The sequence below is a fragment of the Struthio camelus genome, chromosome 14 (genome assembly GCF_040807025.1).
Source record: "Struthio camelus isolate bStrCam1 chromosome 14, bStrCam1.hap1, whole genome shotgun sequence".
In the NCBI taxonomy this organism is placed as follows: domain Eukaryota; kingdom Metazoa; phylum Chordata; class Aves; order Struthioniformes; family Struthionidae; genus Struthio; species Struthio camelus.
Genome location: NC_090955.1, coordinates 21696760 through 21715995, shown reverse-complemented (window position 1 = coordinate 21715995; position 19236 = coordinate 21696760). Strand labels below are relative to the sequence as shown.

Sequence of the window (19236 nt, the reverse complement as noted above, 5' to 3'; positions counted from 1 at the left end):
GTTTGTAGCGAGTTTCGTTGACTTAGTCAGAAATGAGGAATAGCTTTGGGCTCTGGTGGGCCCTTTCAGAACCCACCAAATAAAAAAGGTCTTCAGAAAATAGCAAGGAAGAAGCAGCCTCCTGTAGCTTAGTTCTGACATACTTGTAAAAATTGGGGGTTGGAGGGGAAGCAGACTAGTAGTTTTGCTAGTACTTTGCAAGTTAGAAAGATCTTTTACAAGGTGCACAGCTGATGTCCTCATTTTTTGTCCTCACCCGTTTGTCTGAATTCTCTGCATGTTCATCTTAGCATAGCTGAATCAGAAACTGCAGTGAAAATATTTGAAGTCTAGCTGGTTTAGGTGCTTCTGAGAGTGATGGCATAGTTAGATGGAGAAAAGCAGTTTAAAAAGTCTTTAGTGAATTCAGACTGTAGGAATAGATGGATGTTGAGGTGCACAGTGAAAAGGAGCCTATCTGTTTAGTAATTTATTCAGTTCCTGCAGTTAGAATGTCAACTTTTTTAGTTCACAAACTTGCTGAAAGGTCAGTTTGGACATAGAAACTTTTCTTAAGAAAAAATGCAAAATCTGCAATAAAAAAAAAAAATTCATTCTTTGACTGTTTTTCATAGGAAAAAAAAAAGTGAAACGAAATATGTATGACCGTAGTTAAATGACTGGAGGATCCTTTTCTTGCTATTAAACTTTGACGTTAGCCTATAAAGGCTTTTTTAGAATATAATGCTTGCTTCCACGCTATACTGAAACAAGCTCTCTGGGGGGAAAAAAAAAAGTGTGATTTGGTGATACAGAGTTGTAGGATAGTAAGTTGCATTATGAAGCCATTTTTTTCTCACTTCTGTTCAAAATTTTTTTTCCTCCCTGTTTGGCCCTTGCTGTGGGAAAGAATGGTTCATCAAGTTCCAGAAAACATAGCCTTTCCAAATGAGGAAGAGAAGATATTGGAGCTCTGGAAAAATCTTAATTGCTTCCAGGAATGCCTAAAGCAATCAAAGAATAGACCTAGGTAAGAATCTGCTGAAAGCTGTAGCAACTGTTTGTGACGATCCAAGGTTGCTTTAGTTGTAATTACCTCCCCCCTCCCCCCCCACCCTTTCCCTCAGTTGGGTTAATAACTGCTGCTTGCTTTGTAAATAGCAATCTTGGCTAGTGTTGTCACCATGTCGGTTATGGTTTATTTCCTTTTATGAAGACTTAAAACAGTCATAACAAAACTAATCTCCTGCTCGTTCGGTTTATAAAAGAAATGTGCAGGTGAGAAGGAACAACTCTTATCTATGTTTTGCCAACTGTGGAGCAGCATGGTGGCATTTTGAGTAGTTCAGGAGAAGCTGTGTGTGAAAGTTGCAGTGTTCAGTTTGATTTCTTTCATTCTGATAGTGGTCTGCTTTACCTCAGCTGTACCCGGTTGATGCACTTCATCTTAATGCTGAGGTGGCCTAATAGTGCTATGGTGAACTTCCTTAAAATCCTAGATATCACAGGTGTAAGACAAAGCATCTTGCTAGAACTCCTGGCAATTAGTAGGAACTGAAGGAGCTGAAATCCTCCCTTGATTCCTGCTGCACTTCTGCCAAGGTGACACCTCTGCTAACTGTTAGTGGAAGAGGAAGAAAATGATATTGTCCAAGCAAGACATGAGAAGCACAGGCACACAGGTGTACTTATCCTGTTTGAAGACTGAATGCTTAATTGTAATTAAGAATGTCTTCCTGTATCTTAGGTTTAACTTCTATGATGGCCCTCCATTTGCTACTGGGCTTCCACACTATGGCCATATTCTTGCAGGAACCATTAAAGACATAGTAACCAGATTTGCTCATCAGAGTGGTTTTCATGTTGACAGAAGATTTGGATGGGATTGCCATGGCTTACCTGTGGTATGTGTATTAAATTGGCCTACAACTGTTTCTGATTCCTCTTTCCGTATTGTTGCCTGCTCATCAGTCACGTTTTTGTTGTTCTTATGTGCGGCCTCACTACTGAAAGAATAATTGAAATTCTTCACCTAGCGTGTTGCTTTGTTTTTTGTATGTGGTGGTTCCGGGTGCTTCCTACTGATCACGTGGAGTACTTTAAGTACTCTGTACAGTACTATAACTGTGTATTTAGTCGGTATGTATTTCAGGTAGTGGGGATTTTTTTGTTTGATGGTAAAGACACTATCACACCAGGGTTTTCCTTTGAAACCTCTGCTTGTTTCAGGTACAATACTCAAAATCTCAAAAGGAGGAAGGGAACCATTTGGCTTTGTCAAATGCATAGAAACATCGTAAAAAACTTATCAGGAGAAATCCTGAAAGTTTCTGATGGCAGTGTGGGTTTTTTGTTTGATTGTTTTTAATGCTCTCAGGAATATGAAATTGACAAAACCTTGGGCATCAAAGGACCAGAGGATGTGGCAAAGATGGGGATTGCAGAATACAATGCCCAGTGCAGAGGAATTGTGATGAGGTACTCCAAAGAATGGGAGGTAAGTGCAATCTCAGTTGTATATTCTGCTGTGGGTTCCTAACAGTATGTAGGAGTCTAATAATATTTAATGGGCCTCTTTTTTACTTGTAACGAGCAAAATCCCATTATCTCATGGTGCGGGGAAGCTCAACAATGGAGCACTAGCTTAAAGCAGGAATTCCTATGCTGCATGGCTCAGGTTATGACATGAAGTCAAACATGTAGCCTCAAAACATCATCTTGCAGATCAGAACAAAGAGGGGAGGCGGCCTCAATGAGGAAGATTTCTGATTTCTTAGGTTTTGAAAGGGATGCAGGTTCTCGGTTAGGATATAGCTGGCATATCAGAATCACGTTGTGATCCCTTGGTGTGAGAGTATCCTGTTATTATGACCTCTTAAGAGGAGTATGAAGAGAATAAGCTGTTCCCCATCACATATGGAGAGCAATCTTTTCCTTTTTCTATAGGCTTCAATACTGCAAAAAGAAAAGTGACAATAATGTGCCTGGCTGTTTGGTCTGACAAATTCTGACCAGTTTGTGTTCAGAAAACTTTATCTGATTTCTTTTCACTTCAGCTGAAAAATACTTATGTAACTTTATTCTTCTGCCTGTTGGTTGCATGTATAAATCTCATAGGTTTTTAACACTTTTTCTTTGACTGACGAAAGAAAAACATTGTGCTTCTGAATAGAGAGACTCTACCATAATGTCAGGAAGAGGTTACTGAAAGGTAATCTGGAGCTTCAAATGCCTAAATATTAACAGATACGTTAAACAATCATCTCTTGCTTTGTGTCCTCTTTTATAGAAAAGTGAAAATAAGCCCTGGCTTTAACTGATTTTTTTTCAGATGAAACATCCTTTTTTTTTTTTTTTCTGGTCCCAGCTTTTCAGTCAGCTTTGACAGAGTGTAGGACTAGTTTGTATTTCTGGAACAGCAGAAGGCTTAGCATCTAGTTTACGGTCAGAATTTGTGTAGCACGTCTTTTTGTGTAGTACAAACTCTTTCCCATGAGCATAGTAATAAGGAGAGCATTGGTATGTGCTGACATTCTTTACTACCTGGTAGGTGGGTTAAAGATTTTGTTAGAAGAATAGATGCACTGTTTTACTGCTAACCCGAATAAAATTTGTTCTGCATGTAGGAGCTAAATACATTACCCGTATATTTCTTTTTAGCAATTTCTTGTTCCTGTGTCCATGTTTACATACTCTTGAATAGGAAAGAAGAGGTACAAATAAAGATAGCTGTAGTGGGTCGGAGTGAAGGTACATTTAGTACTTCATATTTGCTATCAGTCTGATGTCTCTGTGAAGTGATGACTCTTATATGGCTTCTCAGAGCTGAGGAATGGCCCACTGCTGTCCTACAGTGACAGCATGCAATAGCAAGTGCCTAGAGAAGAGTGGAAGAACAAGCTAGACTTAAGGTCTTTCAGCCTCTGCACAACAGGGCCGCCTTATGCCATAGCGTGTGGGGTTTCTTTTTTTGTTTTTGTTTTCCTCCTAGTTTATAATCCCCAATAGATTTTTCTCGTAAGAAATTCTCTAGTTGCTTTTTGAATCTGGGTATACTGGTAGCATCCACAACAATCTGTATCAATACATTCCATTGCTTATTTATACGTAGTTTGAAGAATTGTAGTTCTTTTATTGGAAGCCATGACTTCACAGACCTTTGTTTTATCTTCCTCATCAAGTTCTTTTTCCAGGCAGAAGAGTCCTAATTCTTTAGTTATTTCTCATGCAGAAGCTTTCTACTTTGTCACCCTCCTCTGCATGTTCTCTAGGTCTGTTATGTTCCTTTTGATTGAAATAGCAATATCTTGAGTATCACTTGCCTCTTGCCCTTGGGAGCATTTTAAAGTTATGGGCAGTATCCACAGAATCTGCTGCTGTCTTAGCTGGTGTAGCTGTTGCCTAAATCTAAGCAAGTGGCTGGTTGAAAAGAGTAGCGTTTGTTATTTCAAATGCAAAAATCACTCATGTATACTTTGAAACTTCTTATTCCAAAACTATCACCTGTTTTTTGAAGAATCAAGTGATTCTTTAACCTCTTTAACTTTTTTTAAGCAAAAATTTTGGTTAATATTTTGCTATCGATTTCTACCAATTTTAAATTACCGTGTTCTCAACAGCTGGTATTTCACAGTACTGTTCTTTGGATAGTAAATGGCTTTTGTACTTTGTTTTGTTTGTACGTGTATGCATGTATGTGTATACATTTCCACCCATAAACATATTTCAGATTATTAATCAAAATACTAATATTGGACTAACCAATTTCTTCCAAAACAGGTGATGGTTTTGAAATAAGAAGTTTCGAAGTATACATGAAATTCATTTCAATATCTTATTTGTGACTTGCCAGTAATAAAATCAAATATTCTGGGACCGTCTTAGGAGGAATTTCTAGTGTTCCTATTGGAAATAGCGTCCACTTTCTGTCTGGAGTGGCTAACAAATGTTTGGGTGTTACTTAAAATGTTTCTTGGATGCGGAAGACTTTAATTTGGAGACCAAATAGAAAGCCCCAGCTTCTTGGTTCCTAGTAATGATTTGTCCTAGTCTTTGGATCTTAATAGTAGAATGTCAGAGTGGTTCAAAGGCCAAACACACAACTGGTGCATCTCAGGAGCTCAGATTTTGTGTGAGAATATAGAGACAAAAGAACTTTAATTGCTTTGTTCTCAGTTTCGTAGTTTGACTGTCTGGTTGCTGTATATGTAACTGTATCAGGACAGGTGTCTCTAGGCTTGGTTATTTGCAGAGCTGGCAGTTCCTATAGTTGGAAAGTTAGCAAGAGAGTACTGCTTGTCCAAGTGAGTTGCATAGCTAACTCATTAGTTTTCATATTCAGTGCCAATGGGCATAAGCATAATCTGTCCTGGGATAGGGACAAACATCTGTCAGTTTGTGGTCTTTGGCAGCACTGTCATAGCTCTGGGAAATCAAACAAGGTAGTTGGCCCTGAAATAACTTTGATAACTTGTTGTAACATACCAAAATCTTCCGGTGTTTCTTTGTCTTCAAATTTGATCGTGTGTCGATACTGATCGGATCGACTTTCCAAGTGACTTTTAAGCTGAAAGAGTTGGTAGGCTGTTCTGTGTTCTGGATCTTGACTGTTTCTCTGACTAGCAGATTTAAAAATAGAAAATAAGACTACTGTAATAACAAGCGAGTTTCAGGCTGTTGAAACTCAGCTGAACCTTAAGAAATCATCTCTGATTCACTATTTCTGTTTAGTAGTGTTGAACGCATTTGCCTCTTGTGTGACCTTGCTTTTAAGAGATTCTTATGTTCATGGCTTCATTCTTTTCTTATTTTTGTCTGTTTAAAGATGCCAGCTTGAACTATTGTTAGACTTAAACATTGTGTAGATCTGTTTCATTGATGTGGGGCAAACACTACACTCTTTAAATCAAGCTGTTACAGTAGAATAAATATTGGAAATGTGCCATGATTGTTGACATTAGGATGCCCCTCAAGCTGCTTATCTGTTTCTTAACAGTTCAACGTTACCAGATTAGGACGCTGGATTGATTTTGAAAATGACTATAAAACTCTTTATCCTGAGTTCATGGAGTCTGTGTGGTAAGTTAAAGTATGCAATGTATTCAAGTTATCAATATTAAATGTTAAAAAAATGCTTCGGTTGTTTCTAGCATGTATTGATCCATGCCTCACTGGAATTGTTCTAGAATATGCCTAATTAAGTGTTTTGTCCGCTGTTTATTGAAAGGTGACGTGCAATGTTTTGATTTTGAAGTAAGGAAATTCATTGACCTGCTTTTTTTTCTTCAGGATAGAATGATTTTTCAAAATAAAATACAAGGTGGACAAGCTAGTCTTATTCAGCCCTGATACCTTACTACTCCACATCAATTTAAAAGCAGCTCTGCTGCTCTCATAATATTTTCCTTGCTCTATTTAAGAAATGACATTACATCTCTACCTTTTTGTTGCTCTTAACACTGTTATCTCCAAATGGCCAAACTGCCAAAATTCTGTCTAGCTCTAGATAAAGCTTGTCTGAAAGCCTGAATTTAGAGGCTGGGAATCTGTTGCTATCTTATTCTTGACAGTGTAGGTTGACAATTGCCTGTGACTCCTAGTACAGGTCTAAGTCAGGTTCAGAATTTCTGGCACCGTGACCAAAAATTCCAGTGGCTACTGGAATTTGAAAAGACAGGAAGTTCTTATAGGTTAACAGTAACCAAATTGAGCTAATATAGTGGACACTTGGCAGCATGAGGTCTTTCAGGTGATAGAATTACAAGGAGAATTAGAAGGAGAGGTTTAGCAGAACCTTTGCTTACAAAAAGCCGTGGAAAATCAAATTATATGCACACTGCAGTCTTACTGATATTTGTTAATGTTAGTTTTACTAATAACCTTAAATTATGTAGCTATGTAATTACACATTTTAGAAACATAGTTATCATAACTGATTGACAAAACTCCTGGATGTCTCTGAAGCCATTGTAGAGGACTGAAGTGCCAGTGAACTTTGAATTAATGCCCAAAGGAAGATGGGAAGGAAGCAGATGTATTGCCAGTTTAGCTGAAGAAGCTCTGATTAATGATGAAGTCAAGAGAGAGAGGAATGTTTCCTTTTATAAATTATAAAAATATTAGGGGAACGTTAGACTGCTTAACTAGCATCTTCCGAGGATCATTAAAACTAGGACTTGACTTGTTGGTTGGTCGGGATTTTTTTTGCTCTTCCAACTCTTTGGATACAAACTCTGAAACATAAACTTTGAATCTGAAATCACTGTAGTATGAGACTTCAGAGTATGTAGGCAGACAACTTGTTAATTTTGTACTTTGTGCTTCCTGGTACTACTACTTTTCTGCGTGATCGTTTCATGAAATACATTTTTTTAAAAAGTCTGTTTTAAAATTTTGTATTGTCTGAAAAGTCTTCTAAGTGTTGGAGGGGCATGTTACAATGTCACTGCCACCTTCCTGACACAGTAAGACAGGAGGTGGAGCTAGCAGTGCTTGCACAAAGTGGACAGAGGGGAGGAACAAAAAAGGGATCCAGGTTGCCTGCCTTAAGGGAAAGGGAGGTAACTCTTAAACTTAGCACGTGATCTATACAGCTAGCTTTGTAAGTGCTGCCTTTGACAGGATAATATGCACGCGTTTTTTTTTTTTTTTTCCTCCAGAGAAATTCAATGGTTACCTACGCAGTCATCAAACTGAAAATCTCCACCTGTTATTAAAGTTGCATAAAGCTTACGTCCGTTAGACGTGTTCATTTCCATGGTAGATTCTGGCGTATTTCTCTTAGAACTTGTTTAATTTTTTATTTTTTAGTTCCTTTTTAGTTTTCATTTAAAGTAAGTTATAACATCTTAGTGTCCAGGTAAATAAGGAGGAGAAACTGCAAATTAAAGTCTTCACTGATGGTAGTCTGTGACCACATTGAACTGTCTAGCGTTTTTCTTGTATTTTGATATGCTAGTGGAAATATAATGCTGCTCTTAAGCAACCATAGGGTTTTTTTTTTTTCATAGTTAAAATACAGTAAGGATTTAGTTGTTAGTTTGTTAATTGGTTAAACTTCCGTTTCAGTCCTTTCCTCTCCTCCCTAGCTCTTCCTGAGGCTTGCAGTTCTGGTATGGGTTCCAGTAGGATTTCTGTCTTTTAATGAAATCTGATGCTGTCATTCATGATATTTATGTTGATTTCAGTGAACTAATATAATACTTCTGAAAAATAGTATTTCTAGTGGTGGCTAACTGTATCATATTATTTAGACTTGAAATAGTTTAGGACTCAGACACCAAATACATCTTTTGTACGATAGCTCTACAGAACAATACAGTATTAATAAGCTGTGGCTGCTAGAGAAAGTTATTTTAACATTTTATAACGGAGTTTGTTGGAAATGGCTGCTTTTGTAAGTATATTGGTGCTGTGCCACTTGGTGGCTGACTAAAGCATAATGCGAGTTTTCAGTCTGTTTAATCTTGACTTAAAACAAAACTTGATCCTTTTAACATTAAGAAGTTACAGCATTCTGGCAGAGCCTGCGCAGGAGAGCGTTGGTTGTTAGTACCTCATAGGATTGCGATATTAAAGTTGTGCAACATTAAGAGGCGATGCTGTGATGGCTTTTCATGGTTTCTCCATGTCCTTAACATAACATACGTAGAACTAGGACATAGTGCCAGGTTGCATCTTGAAGAAAATGAATTTGTGAGTGAAAACTGTACAATGAGAGTGATGAGCTAGGAGCTAGTCATGAACAGATGTGCAGTATGATTGCCTTCCCCCCCCCCCCCCAAAGTCAGAAGATAGAAATTGAAAAGCCAAAGAAAGAATTGAAAGCAGTTTGTGTTTTTTAAACTTTACTGGTCTATGGTCTAAAGGGAGTATACTAGTTCTGAAAAAACCTCTGAATTACTGCCTCTACTACAGGCTTATTATATACAGTTCTCAGGCCAGCTGAGATTTTGCATCTTGAACGGTTCTTCCTGGCCATGGACGAAAAAAACTGTGAGGTGCTGTTTTAAGGAGGGGGGGGGGGGGTGCTCTGTGGCCGGAGGTGAAGCATGCTTTGGAGTGGAGTCTGAGCTGGGATGTTTGTCTCCTATGTGCAGCAGTAGCATCAGTTTAAATAGCTTGCTAGCACCATCTAGTGTCTGAATTTACCAGTTGCATTCTGAACATAATTGAATTTTAAAAATAGTGGAAAGCTTAGTGTATGTTTTTAAAAGACACATTTACTTTTATAGCTCAACCTGCAAAACCACATAGTGCAGATGTTAATGCTTATTGGTGGCAAAAATATTAACTAGCTACTTCTATACCCTAAGAAGAAATTCTCAGTTCTTTTTGTGATGACACTAGGTAGTGGGTAGCAAGAAGGAGAGGAAATGTTCCTAGTTAGGTTTAAAAATAAAAAAAAAAAAAAAAAAGCACCTTACATGTTTGAGATCATGGTTGTGCTCTGTTTACAGTGAGAACACAGTATGGTGCTCCCCTCAGTGATGGCTAGCTCTCTGTCCGTTTCTGCCCCCGGTCTCTCTCCCCCCCCCCCCCCCCCCCCCCAAACCAAAAAAAAAAAAATCATTTCTGTTGCTCCAGCTACTGTGTGTATTTGGGAACTTTTAGGATCGCTATTAAGCGGGAACCTTTGTTTCTCTTCTTACCAGAATGGCTTTCAGCCTTACTGTCCTGCCCCATGGCACTATAATAGCGTTGGGCTCTGGGTGCCCCCAGATTACTTCAGGTCATTCTGAGTCAACAGCTGAGGAGACTTTAGGTAGCTCTTGAAACTGGGGTGCTTGTCTTGGGTTCCCTGGCTCTTCTACCCCTGCTTCCAATGTCCAGCTTTGCTTTCCTTTTGGCATGAAAAACGTGCATGTGTATTTTTTTTGTTTGTTCTTCTGTCCTGTTTATAGGCTCAGGATGAGTTCTGCCACTGTAAATGTTACTGTCCAGCTGCTGTTAGCCGTTCTCAGTGAGAAGGTAAATGGAGATTCCACCCAGAGAGGAGGAGGACTGGTTTCTTGTGAAGATCAAACCAACTAGATTGTTATTTTCTGTGTGTGTTATTTCCCCCCCCCTCCCCCCCTTCAGTTTAAGCAGTAGAAGCTACTTTCTGGCTTCATTTTTTTCTGGATGTGGAGTTTATCCAACTCTAAAACAGAATGATTTAAAAACAGCAAATCTGAGTCCTAATAGGAATTGCTATTGCATTTTCTATATTTCATGACTCTTCAGTGATTCACTCTTCATGAGAAGTCTGTTTTGTCCGTTCTTCTACCAGCTATCTGCATGCTTTTCATACTTTTATTCCTTCTTTGCGTTTAGTGTTCTAGTCCTCTCGTGGTTGTTATATCCCCTTAGCACCCCAGTCTTTATCTCCTTACCTGTATTTTGAAGGAGGAATACACTGAACCCCTCCTTAGTTGGCTAAGTGGTAAGCCTGGAATCAGTTTTGCATGTTTATAGTTTCTGCTCTGAGGGCATTCTGGGTTTATGATTTAGTCCAGAGTCATTCAGTGCAACGATCCAAAGACTACATTAGAAGATCCCTTCGCTATTGGTAGTGGAGAGCTTGGAAGATATACCTGGAGCAGAATGAGCTCTATATGCTGGTATTTCAATGCTTTCCCTAGTTCTGGACGTCTTCTGTACTTACAATTCTTAGGCCCCAGAAAAAATGCTTTTCCTAACTTTGCTTACAAAAGTGTCTTATAAACGTGCTATTCTAAAGATGGGCTCTCTGTCTTTGTTGTTAGACTTGCAATTATCTTTTTTATGCTCTTTTGACTGATGTCTAGTGTTGTTTGAGTATTCATTTCATTCATTCACGTTCTTCATTCCTGTGCATCTGTTTCTGATTGTTGCTTCCTTTTTATTTAATTCTGTCTGATCTTTCAAGTGTTACTCACGGCTCACAGGAGAACCTTTTCCTTAGAATCTCTGCTGTTTTATGCTGCTGTTCAGAGGCAGTCTGCTGCTTAAATCATGTGGCTGACATGACTTTTTACATGGTTTATTGTTTATGAAAGTTGTGTAATTGTCTTTCTGTTGAACTCACTTGTTCATGCAGAAATAATTTAGTCCACTTTTTGGTAGAACGATTATTTGATGTTCAGCAAATTTCAGCAAGTCTTATGGCAACATAGACATGATACACTTCTCTGATGTTTTTCTCATCCTTATTTTTAGTCTTGTAATTAGTAGTTAAGTTCACAATTCTTGTTTTTTAAGCCTCTTTAAGACCTGCAAATTTGAGAATCGTTTCCTGATATTGGTAGTGGCTTTTATTTTCTTGAAAGCTAAATTTTCGGATCCTTTAGAAAACTCTTATGTATTGAGCCATTGTAAATAGGGTTTCAAACCTGAAATCACCTGATACCCTAGAAGAATGGGATTAAGAACTTGAGAAGCTTTAAGATCAAAGCCTCCTCTATGAAGTGAAGGAAATGTAGACATGTGAAGAGGGCAACCTACTCTTGCATATAAGAGAGGATGCTGAGGGATGTTTTGTGTGGAATGCCAAGGCTATTTCAGGTATTGCATTGACTGATTCAGTATCCTTTTGAAGCGGAAACTCCCTTTGTAGGAGTTCCATTAATATCCATGTGGTGTTCACATGGTCCAAATGTGGCTTGGATCAACCAATACTGTAGCAAATTTCTCCTTAACGTTTTGGAAGTTATGCCTCTGGTGGGAATAACTTTGACTCTTAGTTACTAACTGGGCTTGAACCAGTTGTGTCACTTCCTCATGACACATGTTAGGAACAACTGATGTGTGTGTTCAGATTGTGTCATACTGTTTAGCAGTTACAGATGTGTGCACCTTTAGGGACTAGGTTTTCTGTTTATAGATGGCCGAAATATGGATCTTGAGTTCACCTTTTTCCAGGCCTCATGTTTTTTTAGTATGTGAATATGCAAGTGCTGTTCCCGCAGTAAATAGGATGCAGCTAAACACTTCACATTTGAGGAGAAATGTACCAGAATTGGGGGAACAGACTTGCATTTCTAACTTTTTTGTGTAAACTTTTTCCGTTTATCAGTAGAAAGAAGCAGTCAGGTTTTGTTAATTTATCTTTTCAGAAAGACTTGCAGTTTCTATTTGGCTTACAAACCTGGAGTCCTTTTTCTCAGAAATTGTCAGTGCTTTTCAAACATAGGCACTTCAGCAGGTTTTAAGAGGTCATTTCTGAAATCTTGTATGTTGAGTTGTTGAGCCAAACATGATATCCATCTGTAGACAGTCAAGTGACTTACTGTTAGAGAGAGGTTAATCTTTTAGCAGTCGCTTTGTTTTCTGGTGGGCAGTGCTGCTAGCCGAAAGAGCTGTTTGCTGTGCGCTTCTGGTGATCACACAGCACCTCCTCTCAGAAGCTTTTTTTGGCTAAGGAATCAGTTTGATGTTTTTCAAGATATCGCTACAAAAAAGCTGTTCTGTTAATGAGCGCTGTTCAATCAAGCAGAAGTCTTTTGACTTGGTTATAATTCTCATTGTTCTGTTGGAATGGTTATCGTGGAGTGGCAGCAGTCGGGGTAAAACGCAAATGGGTGGAGGTTAGGAAATGTAAGGAGAGCTCTGAAGTCAAGTGTTTTCAAAGCTCATCCGTTTGCTCAGCAGTGGGAAAAACTGGGAGTACTTGGTTGGAAATGTTGTACGGTTGCCACAAGAGGGAGATGCTGGCTTGGATTTTGAACTTGGTAGCTCCATCTAGTGGTTCACTTCTGACGTGTACGGTTATATTTACAGCTACATTAAATATTCACTGTTTCGCTGAGTAGTTTTCTTCTATGCTGTCAGTAGGCAGTGTCCTTTAGAAAACAGAGATAAACTGGAGCTTTTTTCTGTAGATATTTTATTTAACTATTTTTAAAAAGCAAGCAGAATGACTTCACTGTAAATGCCATCACCTGCTGTAGTTTACATTAGGCTTTCCATCTCGGAGTATAATTACATTTAAAACATTTTATTAACTTTCATTAAAACTTCTGCAATTAGTCTGCTGACATGTATATGCTGAAAGTTGATGAAACCGTATTCACTAGTCATTGTTTTGTTTGTTTAATAAAAGATTGACTTATATTTATGTAAATTTAAGTGAATATGATCTCAGTTGTAGAAACAGATATACTCATTGGTATATTTTGAATTTGGAGTGGGGTCAGGCAACCACAACTTGCCAGTAGTCGCACTTAATACTTTATCAGTGGTACTTTTAAAATCTACCTGCAAAATAAACTGCCTTCATTAGAGTGCACAGCTCTGAAAGACTTCTAGGTTTGGCTCCTCCGAGGCAGAATTGGCTGCTGCTGTAGCCTCTTATACTTTATCCCTCTTAGACAGAGTTCAGATTATGCAACTTTCTCGTGTTAATGACTGCTCCTAGGAAATCTTGGGCTTAACCAGAGGTCTGTTGATGAATTTGAATAGATTGAATGTCCTCTCCCTATGACAGTCTGCATTTTCTCCAACTGTCTGATCTGCAGTGTAACAGCCATTCCAATTAAGATATTGTATGACTTTCCATGACAACAGGCCGGTGCTTATCTTCTGATAGTATATAGTATCATTTTAGGCTGCAGATAGATATCAGTGTAATAGTCTGCTTTCACTTTTGTCTTGAAGATTATGCATTCAAAAGTAAAAGACAAGACACTTTACTTAAATACAGGCATGGATTCTCAGGCACAAAATGACAGCCTGCAGAAGTGCTGCTTGCCAGGATGGGGTTGTTTGCTTACCAGTGAGCTATTTATCTGGAAAGGGACGCAGAAAAACAATTGGGATGGTTTAAAAACATAGTTTGGGTAAAAGTCGTAACGTCAGTGACGTTTAACAATTTGTATGTGCAATTTGAAGTGACCAGACTCTGCAGAACATGGAGTTGAGTCAGATTTTGGCATATTTAAGGCTTACCTTCTACCATCTTTTCTTCTAACATAGCCAACCTGCATACTGTACCACTGATAGCACAAGTCTGAATGAGACCTTACACCAAAGCAGATCAACGTGGTTGTTGATCATCCTTTAGCAATTCATCAGATATCCATAGAGAAATGTAGGGTTTTGTCCATATCTGACTGTTGCAGGGTTAGCTATGTGAATTGTATTTCTCTTCCTGCTATCCTTCACCTTGAGCGTTGAGTCAAATCTGTCATACTGTAATATTATATACTGTGCTGATTATCTCAAGGAGAGTTTAGGATTCAAAGATGCTACGTGCTGTATTGAAGATTGCATAAATAGAACTAAAACTTGATGCAAGAATCCGATCTTGGTTTGGAATTGAGGCCAGATTGTTACTTTACGTGCGTAGCTGTGCCCTCTTGTGAAGAAGCGTTCTTCAGGCTGTCAGGTGTGGGTTTACTCTGAGCAGGATGCAAGTATCTCTAGTCCATCCCTTTCCCTTTTTGGCACTGGTAGCTGTGGCATGTGCTCCAGATCATGTGGTAAGTGAGCAGCTGTGTCACTACATATCTCTTCTCTTTTCTCTAAATTATGGCTGAAACCAGCCTTGTTAATTGTTGAAATTTCAGATTTTTCTTTATATTTAGGCAGTTTGAGAAGGACTGATCGGCAATACTGATTTGTTTCACCTGCATGTTGTTCTGTGCTGTGCAGTCAGTGCATGGAAAACCAAGCTGGTAGAGTCACCTCATGCTAAAAATTAACCAGAAGAATGGTCACAATCAATTTATCAGAATGGAGCTAAGAATCCATGTTAGCCTAAGGCTGGCGTTCTCTGTATGTGCTGATAACTTGAACTCTTTCCTTTTGACTTACAGATGTTGTCCTTAGTTTATGATTGATTGTTTTTTTAAAAAAAAAAAAAAAATCCAGAACAGCTGCCCTGCTGGAGCAGAACCCTGCTTTGCAGTTACTGAATTTGAAACCCCAAGTGCTATTCTGTGTTCCTTCTTTACTTCCAGGTGGGTTTTCAAGCAGCTATATGACAAAGGACTTGTATATAGAGGTGTTAAGGTCATGCCTTTTTCAACTGCATGCAACACTCCACTGTCAAACTTTGAGTCCCATCAGAATTACAAGGTAAGTCAGTATATGCATGCGTTATATGTGACAATTGGATTCCTCTACTACTGTCTTTGATTGGGTTTGGAAGACTCTCCTATTTTGGTCTTAGTGGAACATAAGCATGTTAGTACACTCCGAGTCGGCAGTAAAAATTTGGGTAAATCAGCTAGTTGTTATTGTTTTGCTGTTTGTTTGGATCACTTGATTATTTTCTCTCCTCTCCCCCCCCCCCCCCCATTCTTTTTGATCACTAGTTGCAGGTGAATAATGTATAATTATAGTTTTCTTTATTCTGGTTAATTACTTGTTTCTCCTCTAGGCTCCTAAGAGGAGTATTGCACTGTTGGATTTTCATGGTAAATATTTATTAAGAGAACTGCAGTTGTCCCTTTTTTGTGCAGATCTGCAAAGAGGAAGGTCCTTAGCAAAGTTGAAGTTTCTTATGAGGGCCTTACTAGGAGTTGTTGAAGCTTGTGTTTGGTTGTAGCGCAATGGTATAATAATAGCTCTTCTAAGAATCATTAATTCAAATTGATAATTATTTTAGCTAAAACATTTCTTAGAGTTTGTAAGTATTAAAAGGTAAAATATCATGCATTACAAGATGATCCCAAAATAATGGACAACTGGATGCAGCTTCTCATTTGCAACAGTTGTGTTCAAATTTGTGAAGGCAGATCTTGTGCCCCAATTTCCAAATTTTGTGTTAGTCTATGGACAGAAGTTTTGGACAGAATCCTTTCCAACCCCTACACAGACCTCTATATCTTTGTATCATGAATCTTCCCCTTTTGTTACAGCAGAAAGTTAGCACAAATTGTACATCTGGTCTTTTTCACATTTTGCCTAACAAAGGCCAGTGTGTTAAAACTGGTATTTCTAAAACAAATGTGTAGATAGGCTTGTAGTGGAATGCAGTCCACAGATACAGAGCTTTCTATATTGTTGACAGATAATCGACCATATTGAGGAATAAACAGTGTTTTTGTGATTTAGAAAAGTGAGACAAAGATCTCGATACTTTTGACTGTCTTGAAAACGGGCAACTGAAATAACTACTTTGCTCATGTTTATTAACTGGCAGTTCACGTAGGCTCAAACTACTCAGCTTTCTTCTAAGTGACAAAGACTACTGTTTGTGTGTCCTTTTCCATGGAATAGACTCCCTTCTCCTTTTAAATCTTTATAAATTATTTTGATACTATTTCTTATTCTAGAACCAGTGAAGTGTTGGGTGTATCTGCTGCTCTGCTACACGATGCAAAAATTATCTTTTTGTTTGTCAGAGGTGGTGTTTTGGACGTTGAGGTGTAAGGGTCTGTAAGGTAATGATGTATTCTTGGAAAGGCCAATCCCTTCTGTGTGTAAGGGGGCTGTTGTTTTTCTAGATGGAAAAAGCAGGCTTTGGCCTCTGCCTATTGATCGTATGGGAAATAGGGCACAAAAGAGCATATTAAGAAACTGAGATAGGTGTCTAATGTAAACTTGAGTAAACTGTGTCAGTATCTTTTATTGCTCTTATGCTCTTAACTGAAGAGGTGTTGTCTTCAAATTAAAGCAAGTATAATTGTGTGAATGGATAAATGTTAAACAGTTATGTTATTTGGTAGTTAGTTCAGAGATGTTAACTGTTATGGTTGGGCAGATTTTTTTTTTTTTTGTCTACCTGGTCGACTTAGTGTTTCGGAAATTGAAGCGTTGTTGTGTAATAATTGGTAGAGACAGAACTGTAGTGACGGGTTAATCTTCACTTGGTATTGAGCACAGTTCAAGAGTTACATAATATTTATGTTTTACTGTTGACTGTACCAGATGTTCACAGAAAATTCCCTCTGGAACGGCCCTTAGCTCAGACATAAATAGCTGCTTGTTCCATGATGCAATGAACTGCTGCACGAGGATGGACAGAAACCAAAGTGCCTTGTACTATGAAATGGCAAGGGAATGTAACCCCTTCATATGTTTAGGGTCTATGCATGAGATGTTCATTTTTGCTTGGCATTTAAAAATAACTAGTGGAAATTTCTTAATTTGCAAGTTTCATATTTGCAACACAAGATTTGCTTTCTAAATCTGTTTTTCATAGTATATGAAATATGAAGTGACTGAATAGGATTGTACTTGTTTTCAAGGAATTCTTTTGACTTGTTTGGAGGTGAGGTTTTATAGAGTAGCTAATGAAGGTGTCCTTCCCTGAAACAGTAACTGTTTTATATATTGATATGCTCTTATTTTTAAGTACCCAAACCTTTTATTTTTCTTTGTTAACTATAGTTTCTTGCTACCAGATTGCACTAACAATAGTTTATTACTAAGAGATTGCATCTCTAAGTAATGGCTGTTCCTCCTACTCCCTGGATCTAGAGGAAAGACAGGAAAAGGCTTTGTGTAGCAGTAGCTGAGAAATTGCTGCTGATTTCTTGACAGTTAAGGTGAATCTCAGTTTTTAGAATGGCATTATAAGAGGTACTTGAGGGAACTGGTGCCCATCTCTCTGGCTTTTGGGCAGCTAATTCTCAAAATCTCATTGTTGATCCTAACTTTTTAAAAATAAACTGTGGCCTTTTCAGACTGACAGCTTGCACTGGTATAGTAGATGACAGTACTGTTACCGTTTCTTTGGTTTGCGTTTTCTCGTTAAAGCATGCAGCAAACTTTTGGGCTTTTTTCTGGCCTTCTCCCTTTGACTTTATCCTGTCTTATTTAAGGATGTTCAAGATCCTTCAGTGATTGTGAGCTTTCCACTGGATGAAGACGCAAATGTATCTCTTGTTGCTTGGACCACTACTCCTTGGACCTTACCTAGTAATCTGGCACTTTGTGTTAATCCAGAATTGCAGTATGTAAAATTGAGAGGCAAGTGTTAACCTAAGGTGAAATAAAAATGAATGCCTTTTTTTGGTACCTGTGTGTATGTACTTACATTTTATTTGATAGACTGTTTTATGCTAAATGTATAGGATTTTGCTGGAGTTGGATCAAGTGTTAATCTGAAGGAGGAGATATACTTGCTGTATGGCAGATGTTTCTAGTTGTCATGCTCTTTTTTTCTTACCTCTAATACATGAATTTCAGAACTGTTGCATAAAATAACGAACAAGAGCAGATGTTGTATCTGCCTCTGAGTCACACTTCTCTGTAGCTCAAAAATAGTGTGACTTTCGGTGTCCATGACTACTTGGGGGGGAGGGGGAGAGGAGGGGAAGAGCTTAAGACCCACGAGCAAGTGCTCTGTGACAGCATGACAGCTCGATTACAGTAACTGAGCAGCTTTATGCTCTTAACCCAAGGTGTTGCATGTCCATCTCAAACTGACAGAAGTGTGTGTGTTAGCACAAAGTATAAGTCAAAGTATATTCTGTGACTTCCAGTGCAAGGGTATGTATGACCAGGTGCTATGGCTTGCTCTTGGGCAAGCTGGTTAAACCTGGCTAAGTGAGTGGTGCTATGAGTTAATCTCTGTCATGAGAGCACCTCAAGAAACGTGTGTAATGGATCACATAGGGTACCTTTTTTTAAAAAAAAAAAAAGGCTGTTTTTATTACTATTTCAAATAGTTTTCCAGGGTTTGCAGTCCATCTTTTAGTTGGCAAAGAAGAACGTTGTGATGTCTTCCTTTTCACTTGGGAAAGGGATTTGTTTTTTGACTTGAAATGCTGTCATCTTTGATCCAGTCCTTCTTGGTCCAGAAAATAAATAAATATATACTCACACACTCGCATATATCAGAAGAAATAGGAATTTGGATAGAAGTTCTTCTTGTGTTATTGTTCTCGTTCTTCCAAACTTCTGACTTTTCTGACTTTGCAGTGTATGTAAACAGAAATGGAGATTCAAGTTAACTATGGCATTTAATCTGGATTAAAAAAAACCAACAGCAACAAAGGTAGAATGTCCAATTCCGACATGAACGCATGAATTTTAATGCTTGCCTGAGGTGATGTTACACTTGAAAATTTGGAGAGGCCTTTATAGTGAACTTTATTGTTTCAGAACTGCTTATATTTGTCATCACAAAATATTGCAATTCCATTATTTATAGGAAGAAATAAAGGCATGGCAACTTGGTGGTTAACTGGTGGTCCGTGATAATGAACAAATGTAAATATTAAATGGCTTTGAGGAAGGCTGTAGTTCAGTAGCCCATACGCAGACATGCTCATAAAGGACGCTGAAATTAATAGAATAGTAGTCTGAATAATATTCATGGTTGGAGTGAAGAGATGAGAGTTATTT

General features: G+C 38.3%; 1 protein-coding gene across 3 annotated transcripts in view; it reads left to right on the top strand.

The window, feature by feature from the left end:
• Positions 1-19236, top strand: part of IARS1 (isoleucyl-tRNA synthetase 1) — a 108007-nt gene that overhangs the window by 9128 nt on the left and 79643 nt on the right. For all 3 annotated transcript variants that reach the window (XM_068907456.1, XM_068907457.1, XM_068907455.1), the window contains exons 3-8: positions 890-1009; positions 1727-1883; positions 2357-2476; positions 5975-6057; positions 14898-15015; positions 17709-17856. In XM_068907456.1, the coding sequence (XP_068763557.1) occupies positions 891-1009; positions 1727-1883; positions 2357-2476; positions 5975-6057; positions 14898-15015; positions 17709-17856 (745 nt within the window). In that variant the 5' untranslated portion in view covers position 890. The remainder of the gene's footprint in view (positions 1-889; positions 1010-1726; positions 1884-2356; positions 2477-5974; positions 6058-14897; positions 15016-17708; positions 17857-19236) is intronic.